This window comes from Chrysemys picta, chromosome 2 (genome assembly GCF_011386835.1).
Source record: "Chrysemys picta bellii isolate R12L10 chromosome 2, ASM1138683v2, whole genome shotgun sequence".
NCBI classification, from domain to species: domain Eukaryota; kingdom Metazoa; phylum Chordata; order Testudines; family Emydidae; genus Chrysemys; species Chrysemys picta.
In genome coordinates, this window is record NC_088792.1 from 74085037 (window position 1) to 74106325 (window position 21289).

The window sequence follows — 21289 nt, forward strand, 5'->3', positions numbered from 1 at the left end:
ATAATTTCAACATTGAAACTGCATTAACTTTAGCCATCATCCTCCAGGCCTCTTCTCCTCATTTAGAACTAACCTCTGGAAGGCCATGTAACCGACGCTGTCTTCTGTCTTCCATGAAGTTTGTTAACCACTCTTTTCGGTCATCAATTTTCTTTTTACTGAAGGCCTGCAAATATTTCAGTTCGTCTTATTAGCATATACAGCATTACACATGTGTAATTTTAATAATTATTGTAAAATGTTGTATGGTTCTTTTAAATATGCAGTAACTTTTATTAAAGGTAAAAATTATAAAAACAATCTGTATAAATAGCTGCTCAAATAGAGGAATTATTTAAATACATATACTCTTGTATACCCGCTCACAACAAACTACTCTCATTATACTCAGATCATTTATTGTTTGTAGATTTTCAAACTGGCAGTTCTCTGATCAGCAGGTTCTTGAGTGTTGCAATACGTTTTGAGATCCACACAGGCCTTGCGGATCTTGCAGGCCTTACTGAAGAAAAAAACTCCCTCTTTTCAGAGTAGAACTTTACTTTCAAGTTAAACCTTAAGTAGCTGTGAGCTTCTCTCACATACAGATTACAAGGTAGAGCCCAATGAACCACACCCTGATACCAATATGAAGCTTAAATAAATGGCTTTGGAACTAGAGAATTCTGTAGCTGTCAGAAGAGATATTCTCTCTCTCCCCTGTCAGCTTATATCACAAGTCTGTTCCAACAACCACAGGGCTGCAATACCACCGTCCATAACTGCTGATCACTCACTCCATATTTGGGGGTGAGAGTGGATCCACACACTTGCAAATCTACCAGATGCACTGTTCCCCCAGCCAACCATCAACCACAGAAAACAGAGAACACAGAAAAATCCAGAGGGTGCAGGCTCGATGCATCCTGCCCTCATTACCCCTCACAACAGAATGACTTTGATTATACTATCTTTCACACTCACATGGGTGGGAGAGGGATTGGGTAAGATTTGTCCCATAAGAGTGAATGATTCAGAAACACAGAAATAATGGTGTTCTAATAATTATGAAAAGTAAATGACAACCATGCAATATGGCCACTAGTAACTTTGAGCTCAATTCTAACTGAGATATGCAGGTGCATATTAATATATTATGTGAAAATTCCATACTGCTTATTCAACTACAAAAGTAGATTTTTTTATATGGTGTGGTAATAATACATGCATATTTGAGATTAGAACCGCCACTCACTGGTTTCCCTAGGTGAAAAAATGTATTCAGAAAAGCATGTAACTTCTTTTTCTGGAATTAAAATTTCAGTTTAACTAACTAACTACCTGGTTCAAACAGTTGCCACATAACATTCATTTCTGTGACCGGACCAAATCCAAAACTTAACACACTGGCTTGACAATGACCCTCACGATCCAACCCTAGGTAATTTAGTCCAGGATGTAGCCATAGTCAGGGACAGTTCCTGATAGCACAGCTTCATTGGAATTATGCTGCTAAGGAGCAGGAAGATGCCAGGGATACAAATCCAGTTCAGAAGTATAGGCCTTTTGTGGATCCCAATGGCCGCACAGACCATTCTGTGAGGGGAGAGGGAAGTGGCCAAATCTGTCCCCTTTCCAACTAGACCAATGGAGGACAACCTTTGTAGGTTATCGTCATGAACTTTTCCTTCCCCCTTAGCCAATTGCCTTCAAGTTTTACTGTAGAAAGGAGCAATCTGGTCTTTGGTTTTCACACAGATTGAGTAGAAACAGAGTAAAGAGCTAGGATTTGGTCCTGTGTATTTTGGGATGAGCAATTCCGGCTCACAGACTGTCCATTTATCTGTGCCTTCTAGGTGTGTCATGCTTCTCCAGCACAGAGTAAAAATGTTTTAAAAGACAATGTATGTGGCAATAATTTTCTGTATGCTATTCTATTTCCATTTTATAAATCATTCAGTAAACTACCCAAAAAAATTATCTGAACTTTAAAAATTCATTTTATTCTGCTCTGATACAATCCAGTACAACTCTTTTTAGTAGTTCAACCATATAAGCCCTAGAAGGCCCCACTTCCATCCTCCAAAAAACCTACTCCTGAAGAGAAATGTGGAGCTGCCAGGGTGGAGTCTGAAAGAGATTAAATGAGTATATGAGTTTGCTGCCTTCCACCTCCTACAACTCCAGATTTGCAGGCCCCTTCACCAAAAGACACTAACAGAGCTAAAAAAAAACTTTTTGTTAAAATTAGTTAATTAAAAAAATCATATTGTCAGTATCCCTTTAAGAACTGTTGTAATGTCCTTGCATAATGTCAGGTGGTGAGATAGATGTTCACAAGGCCCAGCCTCTGAATGTGAATTGTAATATTGTTCAAACATCAACAAAATAACCTGAAAAATGAAAACATAAAGTAAATAACCACTGTACACTAAGAGTCAGGATTTCTTGACCCAATACTTGCTGCAAGTGATGACATTCATAAAACATAGCGCCCAGGAGTTTTAAAAGTTCTTACCAGTGTAATGGCAGCATCATCTTCAGGACCAGCATATCTGAATAAGATCCGATGCCTCTCCATGTCAGCGAAGTATTCCTTTGCTTCTTTAGAAGTGCTGGTACCCAAACCTGCATGATGAGAAGAAAACATTTACTACATAATCAAACTATTTGAATTATCATGTAATCTAACAATTTACTGGGATTGACTTCAGAAACTATTCTACTAGTGCTTACTAAAACAAACAGACAACACCCAATTATTGCTTTTTCAAGTCCATGAGTGTTTTTTTTTTAAACAAACCTTTGTAGTATTTTATCTTCCATGCTTTATGATTCTCCATATGTTTCTTCCACTCATCAAATTCAGGGATACTGTAGAAGGCAAGTTCCTGCTTACTTTTGCTTGCCTTAAAAATAACAAAAATATACCTAGTCAGCCTTTTTTATAATGTTATCTACAATACATCAAAACTTTATATTGTCAGTATAAGCTGTACCTTTACAATGGGAGTAATGAATTCCTCAAGAAAACCATGTTTCAAAAGAGATGGCCAATTGTGATGAATAAAGTTGATTAACAAGCCTTTTATGTGAGATCCATCCTGATCCTGAATATGAAAAAGGAACAATATCAGTGAATACAGCATATTAGCTCCAGCGCAAATGAAATGACAAAAACAAAGACAATGTATGATTAAAGAGTCAGTATGTCAGTACTTACAAATCTCACTGACCTGGATAAGAATGAAGCAATGTTTTTTTAGTGGAAAACATTTAATCAAATGGGTAGTTTCAGTTCTGGGTTGTGCAAGCATAGCCCAGGGGACAAGACCTCCTGTAGCAGAAGTCCTCAGAGAGTGGTTGCCAAAGCACAAAGTACCTACAACCTTCTTTTCATCAGCAGCAAGACAACATAGATGCAGAAGTGTATGGCTTGAACGGAAAGGGGAGTGGCTAAATGGATCCCCGGGACAGGTTCTGTTGATAGGGCTCTTCAGCAGCGTCAGCAGCAATTTAACAAAATGGTTACTCACCCTGTGCAGTCACTGTGGTTCTTCGAGATGTGTCCCCCTATTCGTGCTTCACTCTGGGTGTGCTTGTGCCTCCCTGTGCCTTTGATCAGAGATTTCTCATAGCAGTGTCCTTTTGGCCCGCTCATGCATGTTACTCAGCCTCAGGCTCCGTGCTATTGTTATATAGCACTCCACAGGTGTCTCCCATGGTGCTCCACAGCAGAGAACTCCGAAGCAGAGAGGAACGAGGGTGGGCAGTGGAGCACCCATAAGGACACACATCTCAAAGAACCACAGTTACTGCACACGGTGAGTAACCATTTCTTTTTCTTTCAAATAGTGTCCCTGTGGGTGCTTTACCAGGTGACTCCTAAGCAGTTCCTCTTAAGGAGGAGGGGGCTTTGGAGTTGAGTCCAATATAGAGGGAAGTATATGCATTGGAAGCAGAATTGTGAGTTATTGAATAGTGCTCAGCAAACTAAGTATAGAAGTCCAAGTCGCAGCTCTACATATGTCAACGATGGGAACATTTTTTAGAAAGACTGTAGAGGTGTGTAGCGAGGAGGTGTGGCCTCCCTCAGGGAGTGACAGGAAGGGACCACAACATGCTTCCTGGTGGGCAGAACCAGGAGAGCCATGTCTGCCCCGCTGGAAGCGAAAGGGCGGGACGGGAAGCGCAAGTACAAAAGACAGGCCCTGCAGCTTAGTTGGGCTGGAGCCACCACAGGAGACAGACGCATCCCACCTGTTGCTGGAGCCTGCAGAGGAGCTGCCAGGGCTGCCTCCTGAGGACTGGCCAGAGCTTCCTGCGACGTCAGACAACCCCCACAGTATAGAGGTACCAAACCCCAGGGATGTAGGAAGTAGCCCAAGAGAACTAAACACCCGTTTGGTTGACTGTTGGTCTGATACAAGGTCACCACGTTGCAGGTGGATCCCTGCTGACCCAGTGGCAGACCACTCCGCCACTGTTAGGGCCCTGGGCTGGTATGCAGTGAGTCAGGCAGGCCCATGTCCCCCTACCCCCTGCCACCCCATCCCTGGGGCGGCAGCACCCCATCTTAGGCCAGGAAGCCTGTGGTACCCTACCATCCACCCCTGCCTGAGCCCCTAAACTGTGCTGGTGCTCACCCTTCCCTGCGGCTCAGACTGCTTAACGGTTCTGCCCTGATTGCAGGCCAGAGGCTATTAACTGTTTGCTGCCCTGCCCTGACCGAGGGTCCGGGGCTCATAGACTGCTGTACTGCTCTGCCTGGCTGGAGGGCCGCAGCATTAAGTGCAGCTAATTCCCCCCTTTTGAACTCCCCTTTACAGGTATGTGACAGTGAGGAGGCATGGCCTCCCTCAGAGAGTAACAGGGAGGGAGGGCCACACACCCTACAAGGTGGAAATAGACCTCATAGAGTGAGTTTGTATGTCTCAGGGTGTTTGGAGATTACAAGATTGGTAGCAACAACTATGCAGTTGGAGATCCACTTAGAAAGTCTTCGTTTAGAGATTGCGGACCCTTTTGATCTGTCTGTGATCAAAACAAATAATTTGGAAGTCTTTCTGAAAGGCTTAGTCCTGTCAAGATAGAAGACCAGGGCTGTCCTGACCTCAGGTGTGTGTAAGAGCGCCTCTTCTTTGCCTAGGTGAGGTTCAGGGTGGAAGATCAGGAGGTGAATGGGTTGGCTGATAAGGAACACCCTGTACTGAAAGTGGTCCTGACCTACAGCAAAGCATAGGCATCTTTTGTGTAGTTGATGGATCTGTAGGGCCCTATCAAATTCATGGCCATGAAAAATGTGTCACGGACCATGAAATCTGGTCTCCCCTGTGAAATCTGGTCTTTTGTGTACTTTTACCCTATACTATACAGATTTAACAGGGGAGACCAGAGTTTCTCAAACTGGGATCCCAATCCAAAAGAGGGCTGTGGGGGCGGGGGGTGTCACAAGGTTATTGTAAGGTGATTGCCATATTGCCACCATTACTTCTGTGCTGCCTTCAGAGTTGGGTGGCCAGGCACCCAGCTCTGAAGGCAGCATCCCGCCAGCAGCAGCGCAGAAGTAAGGATGGCAATACCATACCATGCCACCTTTACTTCCACACTGCAGCCTTCAGAGTTGGGTCAGGACCCCTGCAGTTACAACACAGTGAAAGTTCAGATTTAAATATCTGAAATCATGAAATTTATTATTTTTAAAATCCCATGACTATGAAATTGACTAAAATGGACCGTGAATTTGGTAGGGCCCTACCTATATGTAAATATGCCTCCTCAAAATCTAGGGCTGAGATCCAATCCCCTTGGTCCAGTGATGGCATTATTGCTGCATCACCATTTTGAATTTTTGCCTTCACAAAGGTGTTGAGTAGCCTTAAATCTAGGATGAGTCTCCAACTGCTGTTCTTTTTGGAACCACGAAACACCTGGAATAAAACCCCTTCCCTTTGTGTTGCTACAGAACCAGTTCTATAGTACCCAAGGGTAGGAGAGAGCCTATTTTCTGTTGTAGAAGGTTCTCGTGAGAGGGGTTCCTGAAGAGGGACGGGGAAGGGATGTTGGCAGCCACAACAGAAGTAAAGTGAATGGAGTATGCTACAGATATCATCTCCCAAACCCATTTATCTGTACTGATTGACTCCCAAGCCCACTGGAAGTGGTAAGGATGGCAGGTGAATCAATGCAGCTGGTAAGAATGAGGCTGGTAACTCAGGACTCAACCACCCTGTCAAAATTTGTGCTTGGTGGTAGAAGGCTGTGAGGTCACAGGTTGAGAAGTTGGTGGTTTTCTTCTCTGGAACCGCTGTCTCTTGTGTTGAGGTTCTTTTGATCTCTGAGAGCTTGAAAACTGGGCAGGATGGAATCTCTGTGCCATCTGGGACTTACTAAACTTTCTCTTTTGGGCAGGTGTATAGATCCTGAGAACACAAAGTAGCCCGGGAGTCCTTTAAAAAGTGCAAAGATTGGTCCATGCTGTCAGCGAACAGTTTACTACCATCTACCGGGTGGCAGTATCAACAGTCAAAGGAGGCCTGCAGAGATGTTCTGGCGAGCAGCTGGCCTTCTGCAATAATTGCCTAGAATTGCTCTCTATGTTCTGCTGGTAGATGCTCAATAAATGAGTTCAGCGTGGTATAATTTGTATGATTTTATTTCGCCTATAAAACTTAGTAGCTGGCAATTCTGAATTGTAAAGTAGCTGACTGAGTGTTGTCAGTAGCATGTCCATGGCATGTGCTGAAGTGATAGTAGCTGAAGGAGTTGACGTTATCGTAAATCTCAATTGCTCCGAGGGGTGTCGAGATGGAGCCCTAGCAGGCTTCTTCAGTACCGAGTGAGAAAAGGCAGCGCTCTTCTTGCCGCCTCGCTCTGTTGACAGTAACCGATGACAATAACCGAGCCCAGAACTTTACAGTCTTTGAATTTGACGGCGCCTTTGGTACCTGAAGAACCAGCAGCCTCATAGGTACCAGATTGGAGAGCAGTGGGTGCCAAAGTATCTGGAGTCATCAGAGACCACGACTTCTTTGAGGTAGATTCCCTATGTGGAGAACTTGGGGGACAGCCTTTAGGAGTCTTATAAGAGGAATCTTGGGTCCTCCTCTTAGATGCCATCAAGGAGTGTGGTTTGGAGGCAGCGGATTACTCAGTGACCAGCATATGGGGGGGATCCCCTGGTCATGGACAGAGGCTGGGCGCAGTGAGATCTCCATCATGAAGAATCAAAGTTTGATCTCCCTGTTTTTTTCTGGCTCTAGATTTTAATGCCAGACATAAGTTGCACTTCTGGGAAATAGGAGATTCCCAGAGGTAATGGATGCACCAGGACTGTCCGTCACTTATTGGGATTGCCTCCCAGCACAACAGGTAACCTTTGAAACCAAGAGAACCAGGCATGTCCTCCCAGTAAAGTAAAAATCTCTCAGGAGGGTAAAAACTAATATACTTTTTTTTTTTGTTAAATTGTTTTTAAACTAGTACAGCTAAAACTAGTACTAAGTACTGCTAAGGACAACTACAATAAACTAACTACTAAAAGATCTAAGGGGACAGTTGAGGTAAAACTAAACATAGACAACTGTTAAGGCTCCATCTCAGGCCAAGGCAGTTGAGAAGGAACTGAAGGTGGTTCACCCATGCAGTGCTATATAGCAACAGCACAGAGCATGAGACAGCATAACATACATGCATTGGCTGAACTGACATTGCTATGAGAAATCTCAGATCAAAGACACAAGGCGGCGCAAGCATACCTACAGTGAAGCACCCTACAGTGTAGCACACTGCTACAAAAAGAAGCTTCCCTTCCCAGTGGAATCCTGTACACTTTCTTGTGGTGAATACACCAAGGGATACGTCATTCTCCAGTGACTCAACAAGTTGTGATTAGCCCAATATAAAGTCATAGATTTTCAACGGATGATTGCCTTTCACTGTAGCAGTACGTAGTCCCAGATGACTACTCGTGGCAACTGCCGAAGCCGGGCGTTACAGTATCGACGGCTTCGACCTGCTGTGCCATGTGGCATACCTGAAGCATGGCCGAGCCACATACGTTCGGTCTGATATTGCAGATGCGATTCAGCTGATGTCTATCGAATTCTGTGATACCATCCAGGTTGGCAGTTTCTGACTGGCAAATGTATACAAGCCTCCAAGCGTCAGCTGGAACCAACAGATTTTACCAAGCCTACCACACCCAGCTGTCTACGTCGGAGACTTCAATAGCCATCACACAGACTAGGGGTATAAGGAGGTTGACACCAACAGTTTACAACTTGCAGACTGGGCATCTCGAAACGACCTCGCCCTTATCCATGATGCTAAGCAGCGAGGCACGCTCTATTCTTCTAGATGAGATCGTGACTATTCTCCTGACTTGTGCTGGGTCAGTTCAGTTCATGGCCACCCTCACCCAGCAACATGCCAAGTTTTGGATACTTTCCCACGCAGCCAACACAGACTGTTGCTGATCCATATCGGGCTACAATTTCCAGTTGTCAAGAGTTCCAAAAAGAAGCAGTGGAACTTCCGAAAGATACCGGGAAGCGCTGGAGAAGAGAGTGGTGACAAACCAGCCCGGCATATCTCGGTAAATGAGACCTACCTTCGCTTCTGTGGTGCTATCTACAAAGCAGCCTGCAGAGCCATCCCAAGCGGCTGCCGCCCAGTCTACGTCCCTTGTCTCGATGTGAAGAGCACTGCCTCGTTCGAGCGGTATGAGGCATCTGGTGACCCAGATGTCGCTGACCATCTGATTGAATCATTGGACACTGCTCGCCAAGCCAGATCGGAGGAGACGACTGAGAGGATGAGTTTTACCTGCTGTAGACGCAAGTGTTGGCGTCTGCTCCGACGCCTTGGAGCAGCACAGCAGCCACCTGCACTCTGCTGACCCTCAGTGACACCCAACCAGGTAGCTGGACACCTACTTAAAGTGGCCAGAGCACCTTTGGAGAAACAGGTGCAAAGACAAGTGAGGAACGAATGGTGTATGTTTAAACATGAACACCAGATCAGAAGCTGCCCACAACCATTCACTATAACAGAACTGGAACAGACACTAGGTAGCATCAAGTGCGGAACAGCTGCGGGCTATAACATAACTCCAGAATTCCTGAAAAACCTTGGAAAGGACCCAAGTCAAGCATCAAGCTATTGTCCCATATCATTATTGTCGGTGTGCTTCAAGGCTCTGGAGCGCTTGGTCCTACAGTGCATATTACCCGACGTGGAGAGGATTTTGAGCCCTGACCAAGCCGGCTTTCGCCGAGGCCGTAGCACATGCAACAAAGTACTTGTGCTGACCACATTTGTTGCAAATGGCTTCCAGAGAAACTTGAAAACAGGCGCTGTTTTCATCGCTCTAACAGCAGTGTACGATACGGTATGGCACACTGGCCTGCTCGTGAAGGTATCATGGGTCCTGCTACCTTGGGTCACAGGCGTCGTTGAACTGTTCCTCCCCGATAGGCAGTTCAGAGTCCATACGGGGGAGAAGACGAGTGCTTGGAGACAACAGAGCAATGGGTTACCCCAAGGCTCTGTGCTTTCACCAACACTGTTCAACCTTTACATCAATGACCTGCCAGCAACGGAGTCACGAAAGTTCATTTACGCAGATGACATATGTTGCAGTACCCAGGCCCAGACATTTCACGAGCTTGATGCCACCTTAAACTGGGACATGATAAAGTTAGCTGACTACTGTAAGACTTGGCGCCTCCAGCCAAGCGTCATAAAAACAGTCTCCAGTTTGTTCCATCTTCATCATGCCAGCGCAACCCGAGAACTGAATGTTTATCTGAATGGTCAGAAGGTGAAGCATAAAGTAGAACCGGTTTATCTAGGTGTGACCTTAGACTGCACACTGAGTTACCATGCCCACCTGAAGAAGACAGCAGCTAAAGTTAAGATGTGGTACAATCTTCTTAGCAAACTGTCAGGTTTGTCATGGGGTGCTCGTGCTCAAACTCTGCAGAAGTCAGCTCTTGCCACCTCATATTTGGTGGCGGAGTACCGCGCACCAGTATGGAGCCGATCGTCACACACCAAACTGGTGGATACGCAGTTACATGTCGCCATGCATATCATCGCCGGCACCCTGCGTCCGACTCCACTCCCATGGCTTCCAGTTCTGAGCAATATTGCTCCTCCTCATATCAGATGAGAGGTTGCCACTGACAAGTTACTGGAGAAAGTACGCGCCAACTCAAGCCTGCTGCTGCACAATGACCTTTTTAAACCACCAGCTGCACGTTTGCCATCCCGCCGCCCATTATGGTCTCATTCGCCATGCCAGGATGTTAGGGTGGAAACACTCTGGCGAGAGGAATGGATATCTATTATAATCCCCAACCAGTCCCTCATCACTGACCCCACAATTTGCCCACCTGGTTTTGACCTGCCCCATCGCCAATGGTCCCTGTTGAACAGGTTCCGGCATAGGGGCAGGATTTTATAATTGTACTATGAGAATTAATGTATGATTTGACTTCTTCCTACCAGCCACCCTTTTTGAATAGCAGAAAGGAATGACCCTCTGGGACTTTGGTAGAAATGCATCTGACAGATTGCCAGTGTCTGTACTGATGTTAAGGCAGGGACAGACCAGAACAATCCTTACGACTGATTATGGTCACCCTTTTGTTTTAGGATAAGTTATAAATGTCTACTATGGTTTCCTATATGTATTACAAATTAGGCACTCTAGTTAAATATACATTTATTTGTTTTAAGGTTTAGTAAGTAAGAGGCAAGATCTTGTATTGTGTCTATGTTAAGGAGATTAGAGGAACTTTGAAGACCTGGGCCCCAGTGTGAATTGTTTTGATTATAAGATTTAGGAAGGCTTAATTTACAATGTCTTTTGCTCTCAAAGGTCTCTGTAAAAGATTGTTTGTGTGAATGAGGAATGCATGCATCAGGACAAGATAAGGTGTGAAGGCCATTGTTATAGCCAGATAGTCAAGGAAGAAGGAGTGAAGAGACTTAATGACACCAGAGAACCATCAACGCACATCCATAATGAAGAAAGGGCAGATTGACGACCCTGACGTAAGGCTGGCACCCCTAAAGACAATTGATTAAATCAAATCCGGGACAGGAAGACTCCCTCGGAGATGTTTTGGAATGCTCACATCAAAACATAACTCCAATTAAGAAGTAACCGGTCAGAAACTGACATAGCAAAATCCATAGACTTCAACAGAGAAAAAAAGACTATAAGAACAGGGTGCTTTGCCATGGGACTTTGGATTCGTCTTGCCACTACTCCAGGAGCATTGGATTGCAACCGACAGAGCCTGGCTCCCCTCTGAGACCAATCTGGCTGGCCATTAGATTGATCCAGACTCTGGACTGGTAGCTATAAACATCAACTGGCAGGACTCTGTGTGTGTGCATGGTGTGAGCATGGTGTGTTTGAAAAGCATATGCTAACTGCTGTATTCTCAATAAATGTGGGGTTTTTGCCTTCTCCCCTATATATATTTTTTTTAAATGGGGAGAAAAAGAAATAAAAGGTTCTTAATCAACTAAGATAACTACACTAAACTACTTGACTAATCTAACTAAACTAAGTCTGAGGTAAGGCGAGCAAGCGCACTGCTGGAGATCCAACTCGGACCAAGGGCAGTTGAGAAGGAACTGGGGGATAAGGAGGCCGCCCAGCACCAGTTAATTGCCACTGCAGGCCTGAGACGTGGAGAGTGCATGTGTGGCCCAGCCAGGTACTGCTGTCAAAATTCTCCAACTAGAGGCACAGGGTGCACAATCACCTAAACTGGAGCACCCACACGAACTCCAGAAGAAGAAACAGTGGTTATAGGGAAATCATTCCCCCAAGGAACATCAAGCAGTGGGGAGCTTCTCTGCACAGATTTGTGCCCTCCTTCTGCAAACGCTAGGTAAAAGTGATACCTACAAAACTAGCAAAAATGAAAAACCAAAGACTCTACAATATCTTAGTTTTGTGTTTTTAAAACCTGCATATCTCAAACTAACCTGATCAGTCATGATCATAATCTTTCCGTATCTCAAGGATTTTAGAGATTCTGGATCTTCATAGCTTTTCTTGTACTGCAGACCAACTATTTTGATAATGTTATTGATTTCTGCATTTTCCATAATCTGTGTAAAAAAAGCAGAGATTCAACATGGGGTAAAAAAGCACGATGAGTTGATACCTTGATATTTGTTTAATATTACGTCAGCTATACCAAAAGTTCCCCATATTTAAGAGTCTCTTAGTTCAGGTGCTGTTCTTCCTTACCCAATGTTGCCAACTCTTATTATTTTATCACAAGTTTTGCAATATTTTATATATTCTGGAAGCCCCATCTCCAAAAGTCATTTTATTAGGTGGGAATCTCAGATTTCAATAAAAAGGAGTTACCTGTTCCGTAACTGGCGTTCTTCGAGATGTGTTGCTCCTGTCTATTCCATTGTAGGTGTGCGTGCTCACCATGTGCACCGGTGCCCGAAGTTTTTCCCTTAGCAGTACCCGTACTGGGGGAGCACCGCGGAGACCCCTGGAGTTATGCCTGTATATCGCTCTATAAGGGGAGCCCCAGGCTCCCCCCACCCTCGGTTCCTTCTTGCCGGACAACTCCGACAGAAGGGAAGGAGAGCGGGGTGTGGAATAGACAGGAGCAACACATCTCGAAGAACGTCAGTTACGGAACAGGTAACTGTCCTTTCTTCTTCGCGTGATTGCTCCTGTGTATTCCACAGTAGGTGATTCCAAGCAGTATCTGTTGGAGGTGGGTAGGAGTTCACAATGTTTCGGGACGAAGTACCGCCCTGCCGAACTCGGCGGCGTCCCTAGACCGGGAGACGATCGCGTAATGCGAAGTAAACATGTGAACTGAAGCCCACATGGCTGCCCTACAGATGTCCTGAATGGGGACATGGGTGGCGTAGGCAGCTGATGAGGCCTGAGCCCTCGTAGCGTGGGCCTTAATGACAGGAGGCAGGGGAATCCCTGCCAGGTCATAACACATGCGTATGCACGAGGTAATCCAGCAGGAGAGGCGCTGGGTAGAGATAGGTTGCCCTCTCGCCCGCTCGGCCAAGGCAATAAAGAGTTGAGAGGATCTCCGGAACAGCTTAGGTCTATCCAGGTAAAAGGCCAACACCCTACGCACATCAAGCGTGTGGAGGCAGCGTTCCTCGCTAGAGGAGTGGAGCTTAGGGCAGAGCATGGGGAGAAAAATGCTCTGCTCCATGTGGAAGGTGGAAACCACCTTCGGGAGGAATGCCGGGTGTGGGCGAAGCTGGACCTTATCCCTATGGAAAACCATATAGGGGGGTTCTGAGGTAAGGCCCTGAGCTCCGAGACACGTCAGGCAGACGTGATCACCACGAGGAAGGCCACCTTCCACGAGAGGTGCGACCACGAACACGTGGCCACTGGTTCGAAGAGGGGGGGCGGCCGTGAGACGTGACAAGACCAGGTTGAGGTCCCATCGTGGCATGGGGGGCCTAGCATACGAGAACGAATGGTTGAGGCCCTTCAGGAAGCAGGAGGTCATAGGATGGGAGAAGACCGAGTGTCCTTGCACCGGCGGGTGAAAAGCCGATATGGCTGTGAGGTGCACCCTGACTGAGGCTGGTGCCAGACCGTGGGTCCTAAGTAATAAAAGGTAGTCTAGGACGAACTGGAGAGGTACAGCGGAGGGGGAAACTCCCGGCTCGCTCGCCCACCTGGCAAACCTGGACCACTTCGCCACATACGTCCGACGCGTGGACGGCTTCCTGCTTTCCAGAAGGACCCGCCTTACCTGCTCCGAACCGTGTTCTCCTCCTCGTTTAGCCACGGAGTAGCCACGCTGTCAGGTGGAGCGCAGCCAGATTCGGATGGAGGAGGCATCCCCCATCTTGGGAGAGGAGGTCCGGGCAGAGCGGTAGCACCCTCGGGGGGGGGGGGGGGGGGGGCTGCCAAGAGGCGTAGGAGTGACCTATACCAGTACTGGCGAGGCCACGCCGGGGCTATGAGAATGACCCTCACCTTGTGCACTTTCACCTTCTGAAGGACCTCGGAGATGAAGGGGAACGGGGGGAAGGCATAGAGGAGCTGGCCCGACCAGCTCAGGAGAAACGCGTCGGAGATCACGCCCTTCCCCATCCCTCCCCTGGAACAGAATTGTGGGCAGCGCCGGTTCTGGCGGGTTGCAAACAGGTCTATCTGGGGAGCTCCCCACTCTAGGAAGATTTGGTGGGCGACCTCCGAGTGGAGGGACCACTCGTACTGGGGGGGAGAAGACCCTGCTGAGGCGATCCGCTTGCGTATTGCACATGCCTGGGAGGTGAGCCGCTCTCAGGGAGATATCGGGGCTATACAGAACTACCACAAGGCCAGGGCTTCCCAGCAGAGGGCTAGGGAACGAGTACCACCTTGCTTGTTGATATAGTACATGGCGGCGGTGTTGTCCATGAGAACTCTGACCACCCTGCCATGGAGATGCGTGAGAAAAGCCACGCACGCCAGATGTATCGCCCTGAGTTCCTTGACATTTATGTGCAGGGACAAGTCCGGGGTCGATCACGTACCCTGGGTCTGTACGTCTCGCATGTGAGCTCCCCAGCCCAGGTCCGAAGCATCGGCCGTCAGATCTATGGATGGGTTGGCCTCCCTGAAGGGAACCCCTTGCAGCATATTGCTCGGGAGGGACCACCATTGAAGGGAAGCCAATACGGGGGACGGGATTGTGAGGACCTTGTCCAGGCTGTCCCGGGCCTGGGAAAATTGGGAGGCTGGCCAGAGTTGGAGTCTGGCATGGTGGACCACGTACGTGCAAGCCGCCATGTTCCCCAGGAGCCGAAGGCACGACCTGGCTGTGGTCACCGGGAACGAGGAGACCAAGGCAATGAGGTCCCTTAGGGTCTTGAACCTGTCCAGGGGAAGAGAGGCCGTGGCCTTGGAGGAGTCCAGGAGAGCTCCAATGAACTCTATGCGCTGGACGGGCACTAGAGTAGATTTTGCCTCGTTCACGACTAGACCTAGGTTTTTGCCCGTGGCCAGGAGTAGCTGCATGTGGGACTCCACCTCTGGACGAGAATCGCACTTGAGGAGCCAGTCGTCCAGGTAGGGGAAGATTTGCACCCCCTTTTTCCTGAGGTTCGCTGCCACCACTGCCATACATTTCGTGAAAACCTTGGGGGCTGTGGATAGGCCAAAGGGGAGGACCGTAAACTGGTAGTGCCCCGTCCCCACCATGAATCTGAGGAAGCGTCTGTGCCCCTCGAAAATGTGGACATGAAAGTAAGCGTCCTGAAGGTCCAGGGCCGCGTACCAGTCTCCCGGGTCTACGGTGGGGATAATAGAAGTTAGGGACACCATGCGGAACTTGGAATGGGTTCCGAACCTGTTCAGGTCGCGCAGGTCCAGGATAGGTCTGAGACCCCCTTTTGCCTTGGGGATCAGGAAGTATCGGGAGTAAAAACCCTTGTCCTGGAACTGTGCTGGGACGCGTTTCACCGCACTGAGGCTGAGCAGCCAATCCACCTCCTGACCCAGGATGCGGACCTGCTCAGGATCTCCCAGGGCCACACTGGGGGGGCGGGTGGCTTGGCAGGGGGGGGAAGTGAACTGCAAAACGTATCCCTCAGCAATAGTGCTGAGGACCCACTGGTCCGATGTTATACGCCCTGAGGAAGGCAGACAATCGGTTGCATAACACAAACTTTATTGGTCGGGGGGGTCTCCCTGGCAACAGGCCCGGTGCCCTCCTGTAAATAGTCAAAACCGCCTCTTTCTCTGCCTCTTGCCCTTAGAGGGACTGGGCTGCTGGGTAGAGCGGGACTGCCTCTGTGACCTGCATTTCTGGTCTCAAGGCCTTCTGCACAGGGCCTCATATCTGCCCCTAACGGGTTGAGCCGCCGGGAGCAATTTGGCCTTGTCCTTTGCCGGAGGGACGTAGACGCCCAGGGTCTGCAGAGTGGTGCGGGAGTCTTTCATCCCATGCAGCCTGACATCCATTTGGTCCGCAAAGAGCGCCTTGCCATCGAACGGGATTGGGCCTCCGTCAACAGACCCGACAACAAGAGCCATGATGCCCGGCACATGGAGATTGCAGACGCCGTGGAGCGAGCCACCTTGTCAGCCGCGTCCAACGCAGCCTGTAGGGCCACTTTAGCCGCCGCCAACCCCTCTTCCACCAGTGCTTTGAAGTCCTTCCTATCCCGGTCCGGGAGAAGGGGCTTGAACTTAGGCAAAGACTCCCACAGCTTAAAGACATACCTGCTGAGTAAGGCCTGGTGGTTGGCTACTCTCAGCTGAAAACTAGCTGACGAATAAATCTTTCTGCCAAAGGAATCGAGCCTCTTGGCGTCTTTGTTCTTAGGGGTGGGCGCGGGTTGGCCTTGGCGCTCTCTGTGGTTCACCAACTCAACCACGAGCGAGTTAGGTGCCGGGTGGGAGCAAAGGTATTCGTGATCCTTCGGAGGCACAAAATACTTCCTTTCAGCCTTCTTGGAGATAGGGGCCAAGGAGGTGGGAGCTTGCCACAGGGAACTGGTGATATTGGCAACAGCTTGGTGTAACGGCCCGGTGCCGAGGGAGACAGAACGATGAAGAGGGATTCAGATGGTCCCTCCATCTCCTCGGCCTGTAGCTGAAGGTTGGATGCCACCCGCTTCAGCAAGTCCTGGTGCACCTTAAAGTCCTCCTGCGGGACCAAAGGCAGAGGCGCCACAATGGCATCGTCCGGTGCCAGAGACGCGGCACACGAGGAGTCGAGGTGCCGGGGCGTTGAGACCCAGGTCGGAGTCCGGTCTCGGGTCCGCCGAGTCCTGGCCCGTCGACTTATCCCGTGGGCGGCCCGACGAGGCCAATGGAGCTTGGGATGCGACGGAACAGGCCCCGGCTGAGCCGGTAGCTACTGCCACGGTGCCCACTGGCACCATTGTCCTTGCCATGGGGTACCGTGCCATTGACCCTGTTGGGTACCTGATCGCACGTGTCTTGGCGGGAGGAAGGGGGCCGAGGCTGAGGTGGCCAAAGAGCGTTCGGTGCCTCGGGAGCGATGGGAACGGTGCCTGTGGCATTGTCTCTCTCGCAATCTCGATGACGAGGAACGGTACCCCCTCGACGAGCTGCTTCAGTACCCATGATGGCGAAACGAAGCCCGGTGCCATGACGCCGAGGTACTCTGGGGGGAGTCTCTGGCCCGGTGTCTGGTCGAGCGGGAGCTGGAGCACAAACGATGACATCTGTCGCGTCGAGATCGGCTCCGGTACCCACACCTGACAGGGGAGCGTTCCCGGCGCTTCTCTCGGTGCCTGCGCTTGCTGGCAGGCGGTGTAGAGGGGGCTCATGATTCCCATCTTGACGACAGGTTGGAGGGTCTGGCCAGTGTTGACAGTGGCCGGGAGTCCCCCGATGAGCGGTCACTGCGCGTCGAGCGGTGCGGGGACCAATCCCCGGAGCAGGAGCTGCAACTCGCCAAAGAGGTCTGATGGGCACCTAACGGGGGCTTGCCTCGAGACCTGGGGCCCATACTCAGTTGTGAGCTCGGCATGGGCAAAGACATAATGTCCTTTGCAGCCTGCACCGCCTCCGGCATCGACGGTATCCGTAGTGGTGATGTCTGGGTCGACAGCCCCGGCTGCTCCGCTCCACACGAGTCAGAGATCTCAAGCCCGGGGGGGGGACGGGGGACCGAGGGCTGCCCAGCGCGGGACCAGCCCCCCTTGTCCTTATCGCAGCTTCCCTTGCTTCCTGGAGGGAGAGCGGTGCCGAGTAGTCGAAGGGGCCTCGCTAAGTACCAACAACGCGGCGGCCGATGCCGAGTCCGATCTGCGCATTGGCGTCGGTGTTAATGCTGACTCCATTAGGAGAGCTCGAAGTCTGAAGTCCCTCTCCTTTTTGGTTCTTAGTTTGAACGATCTACAGATTTTGCAGAGGTCGCTAATATGAGTCTCACCCAGGCAGTGAAGACACTCAGCGGGAGGGTTGCTCTGGGCATAGAGCGGCGACAGGAGTCGCACGACTTGAAGCCTGGGGCACGGGGCATGCCCCGAGCCCAAGCTAACACTGAGAACGATCCAACGTACGGTACCACTAGGGAAGAAAGGCTGCAGCGAAGCTGGAGCGCAAAGTTCCGACTACCTTCACTGGCGGCAAGAAGGAACTGAGGGTGGGGGGAGCCCGGGGCTCCCCTTAGAGCGTGATATACAGGCACCACTCCAGGGGTCGCCGCGGTGCTCCCCCAGTACAGGTACTGCTAAGGGAAAAACTTCCGGCACCGGTGCACGTGGCGAGCACGCACACCCACTGTGGAATACACAGGAGCAATCACTCGAAGAAGAAAAGTAAGTTTCTAGCCCTTACATCTGCTGAACCTTTTGAAAATGCAAACTCTGAAGGCTCAAACATCAAATAAAGACACACCAAAAATCATTATTTTTAAAATTTCACAATTTTTAAGCCATTATATATACTGAAGCTGACAAGATTTTTTAACATTGGGGGTTGGCAGTACTGCTTACCTGCTTGTGAGAAGCTTCCCGAACATTGAGAATTTTACCCCTGAGTGGGAATACCCCATATCTGTCTCGTCCAATGACCCCTAAGCCAGATACAGCTAAAGATTTGGCAGAGTCTCCTTCTGTTAAAATCAACGTGCAATCCAAAGAATGTTTGCCACCTGAGGAGGGGTGGGAAAAAGGCAGGAAAGAAAGCAAACCAGAAAATATGTTTGTGCTAAATTACCGGTTTTCTCCCTAAACCAAAACGATAGATAATTCTTCAATACAGGGTGAATTTCACTCAGGATGTGAGACCGTCCATACCACTTAAGCTCCACAGTAGGAGCAAAGCAACCTCCCCACCCACTCCTCCTTTGAGGAGGTTCTCATCCCAGCAATGGGCTGGTGTGGAGGGGAAGATGGATGCAGTGGAAGAGGGTGGAGGTGTTTCACACAAATCCAGGGACCCAAAACTCCTGCATAAGGAAAATAGAGGAGCAGTGGCTGTTATATCTTTGATTGAATAGCCACTTCTGGGTGGCTGTCTTGCAGCCCTACACTATCTACAAATGACACACACTTATATATGTATATATACACTAAAGATGGGTTATTCATCCCCCTCATCCATATAGCTGCATAATTTTTATACAAGTAACTTCATCTTCCACTGGCCCTCATTACGTCTGGTTTTCTCATACACACAGAATCCACAAGTCTGGACTGGGTAACCACATGCAAAAGTGCAAACACATGGAAACTGCTCAATGGATCAAAGTATTGGTACCCCCTCTATCTTCTCTGGAACCAAGCCATAATCCAAGTGTTCTGCCTCCATCTGACAGAAGCAGAACAACAAGACAAGAATACTTGTTTGCCTAGGGAAAAGCCTCAGATTTGGGACTTCTCCACAAGCATTAACGTATTAAAACAAGATGATTCTCTCTTGTTCCTCCTTCATTGCTAGGGCTGCAAATAGTTTATATATTTCATAGGAATCTTTCCTGGAAGGAAGGCCAGATGTCAGTTCCACTCTTCTGGAGCCTAATCCCTTCTTCTGATACCAACGACCCTCTCAGAGGCTGGAGAAAATGACTAATCCTAAACCTCAAAAAAAGGCATATATAACTTCCTCAGAAAAGAGAGAGGCCTTGTGCTCTCCAGATTCCTCACAGTAATATGAGTCTCTCCCTGACTTAGCAGGTTGCCTTTTTGAATCTGATGATTTGAACAGTCGTATTTCAAAAATGAACAAGGCTCTGAAAATTTAAGAGATGGACTTTAAGAGTATGTCTACACTGCAATTAGAAACCCACAGCTGGCCCGTGACAGCTGACTCGGGCTCGTGGGGCTCAGGCTAAGGGGCTGTTTAATTGTGGTGTAGACATTCAGGCTAGGGCTGCAGCACCTGTTCTGGGACACTCCCATCTCGCAGGGTTCTAAAACATGAGCTCCAGCCCAAGCCCTAATGTCACTGCAATTACACTGCAGTTAAACAGCCCCTTAGCCTGAGCCCCAGGTTTTTAATTGCAGTGTAGACATAGCCTACATTCTCAGAAAACCCCATATGAAAATGAAAACCATTAAAATGAAAATGTTTAAAGAGGGCTACTCCTTTCCAATTCTTAATTTTTGGAAGCGAAAGTGTATCAATATGGTTTGTTTCTGGTGCAAAAAGATCAGTTATCAAATTATACTAAATGCCCAAAGGCGAGACTGTTTCTCTGTCCCTAAGATCTCATCCCTACCTAAAAAATACTAATCCTAAGTGATGGAACAATTTCTCCCAAGGTTTCTATGGCTAAAAATCTGGAAAATGTTCAGGAAAGGGATTACAAAGCCTCCTCAGATGTCTTACATGATGCTACCTAATCACAATGAATTATTACCTAACAGAATCATAGAATATCAGGGTTGGAAGGGACCTCAAGAGGCCATCTAGTCCAACCCCTTGCTCAGAACAGGACCAATCCCCAGACAGATTTTTTGCCCAGATCCCTAAATGGCCCCCTCAAGGATTGAACTCACAACCCAGGGTTTAGCAGGCCAATGCACAAACCACTGAACTATCCCTCCCCCCGAACACATTACTTATTATGATGTACCTCTCTAAATAAAAAACAAACCCTAAGTCAGAACTATTAACTCCTTACCGTAAAGCATCTGGTAGTCTTAGCACCAGACTGACAGCTGCAATTGTAATTTCAACACTAAGGGGTTCACCTTTCCTTCACTGATCATTAAAAATTTGCATAGAGAAGTATGCAGTTCATACTTTTTTTGGCAGACAACTAACATAATGATAAACTATCTTTACAAACTTGTGTAAAACAGATTTAGAGCTTCTAACAGTGATCTATCAATTGTTGATAAAATTAAAGATATAAACATAATAAACTTCTTGGCATGAAGTAATCATTTTAAAGCTCTTACCAGCATCATTAGCATCATCTAGTTTTGGAATGCCTTTGATTTTACTGTGCTTCACTGATGAACATTTTTTGTTCAGCTGAGTCTGTGCTTTGAATTTGACCCAGTTCAGAATACTCTCTACGATACCACAATTAGAGGCCTATAAATGATAGATTAGAGTTCTGCATGAGCACAGAAGTAGAGCTTCACACACTAACTTAAAATAATGCAGTAAAATGTAAGAATCCAATCTAAGATCCATTAGTGGTTTTCAAATACCCCCTAAACAATTTTTAAAAAGCATGATTAAAAAAATATTCAAGGAACTAACACCACATGTACATTAGCATCCAAACAACCCCCAACCTACCCTTACTCTTCTTTTCTACCCACCACATGTTCGTTATTATTCTTCCCCCCCACA

General features: G+C 48.2%; 1 protein-coding gene across 5 annotated transcripts in view; it reads right to left on the reverse strand.

Annotated features, from left to right (window-relative positions):
* Positions 1-21289, reverse strand: part of TOP2B (DNA topoisomerase II beta) — a 122319-nt gene that overhangs the window by 28981 nt on the left and 72049 nt on the right. For all 5 annotated transcript variants that reach the window (XM_005297078.5, XM_065583497.1, XM_024107360.3 and 2 more), the window contains 7 exons: positions 20887-21025; positions 18475-18632; positions 11989-12114; positions 2979-3089; positions 2783-2888; positions 2498-2607; positions 74-166 (listed from right to left, as the gene is read on the reverse strand). In XM_005297078.5, the coding sequence (XP_005297135.2) occupies positions 74-166; positions 2498-2607; positions 2783-2888; positions 2979-3089; positions 11989-12114; positions 18475-18632; positions 20887-21025 (843 nt within the window). The remainder of the gene's footprint in view (positions 1-73; positions 167-2497; positions 2608-2782; positions 2889-2978; positions 3090-11988; positions 12115-18474; positions 18633-20886; positions 21026-21289) is intronic.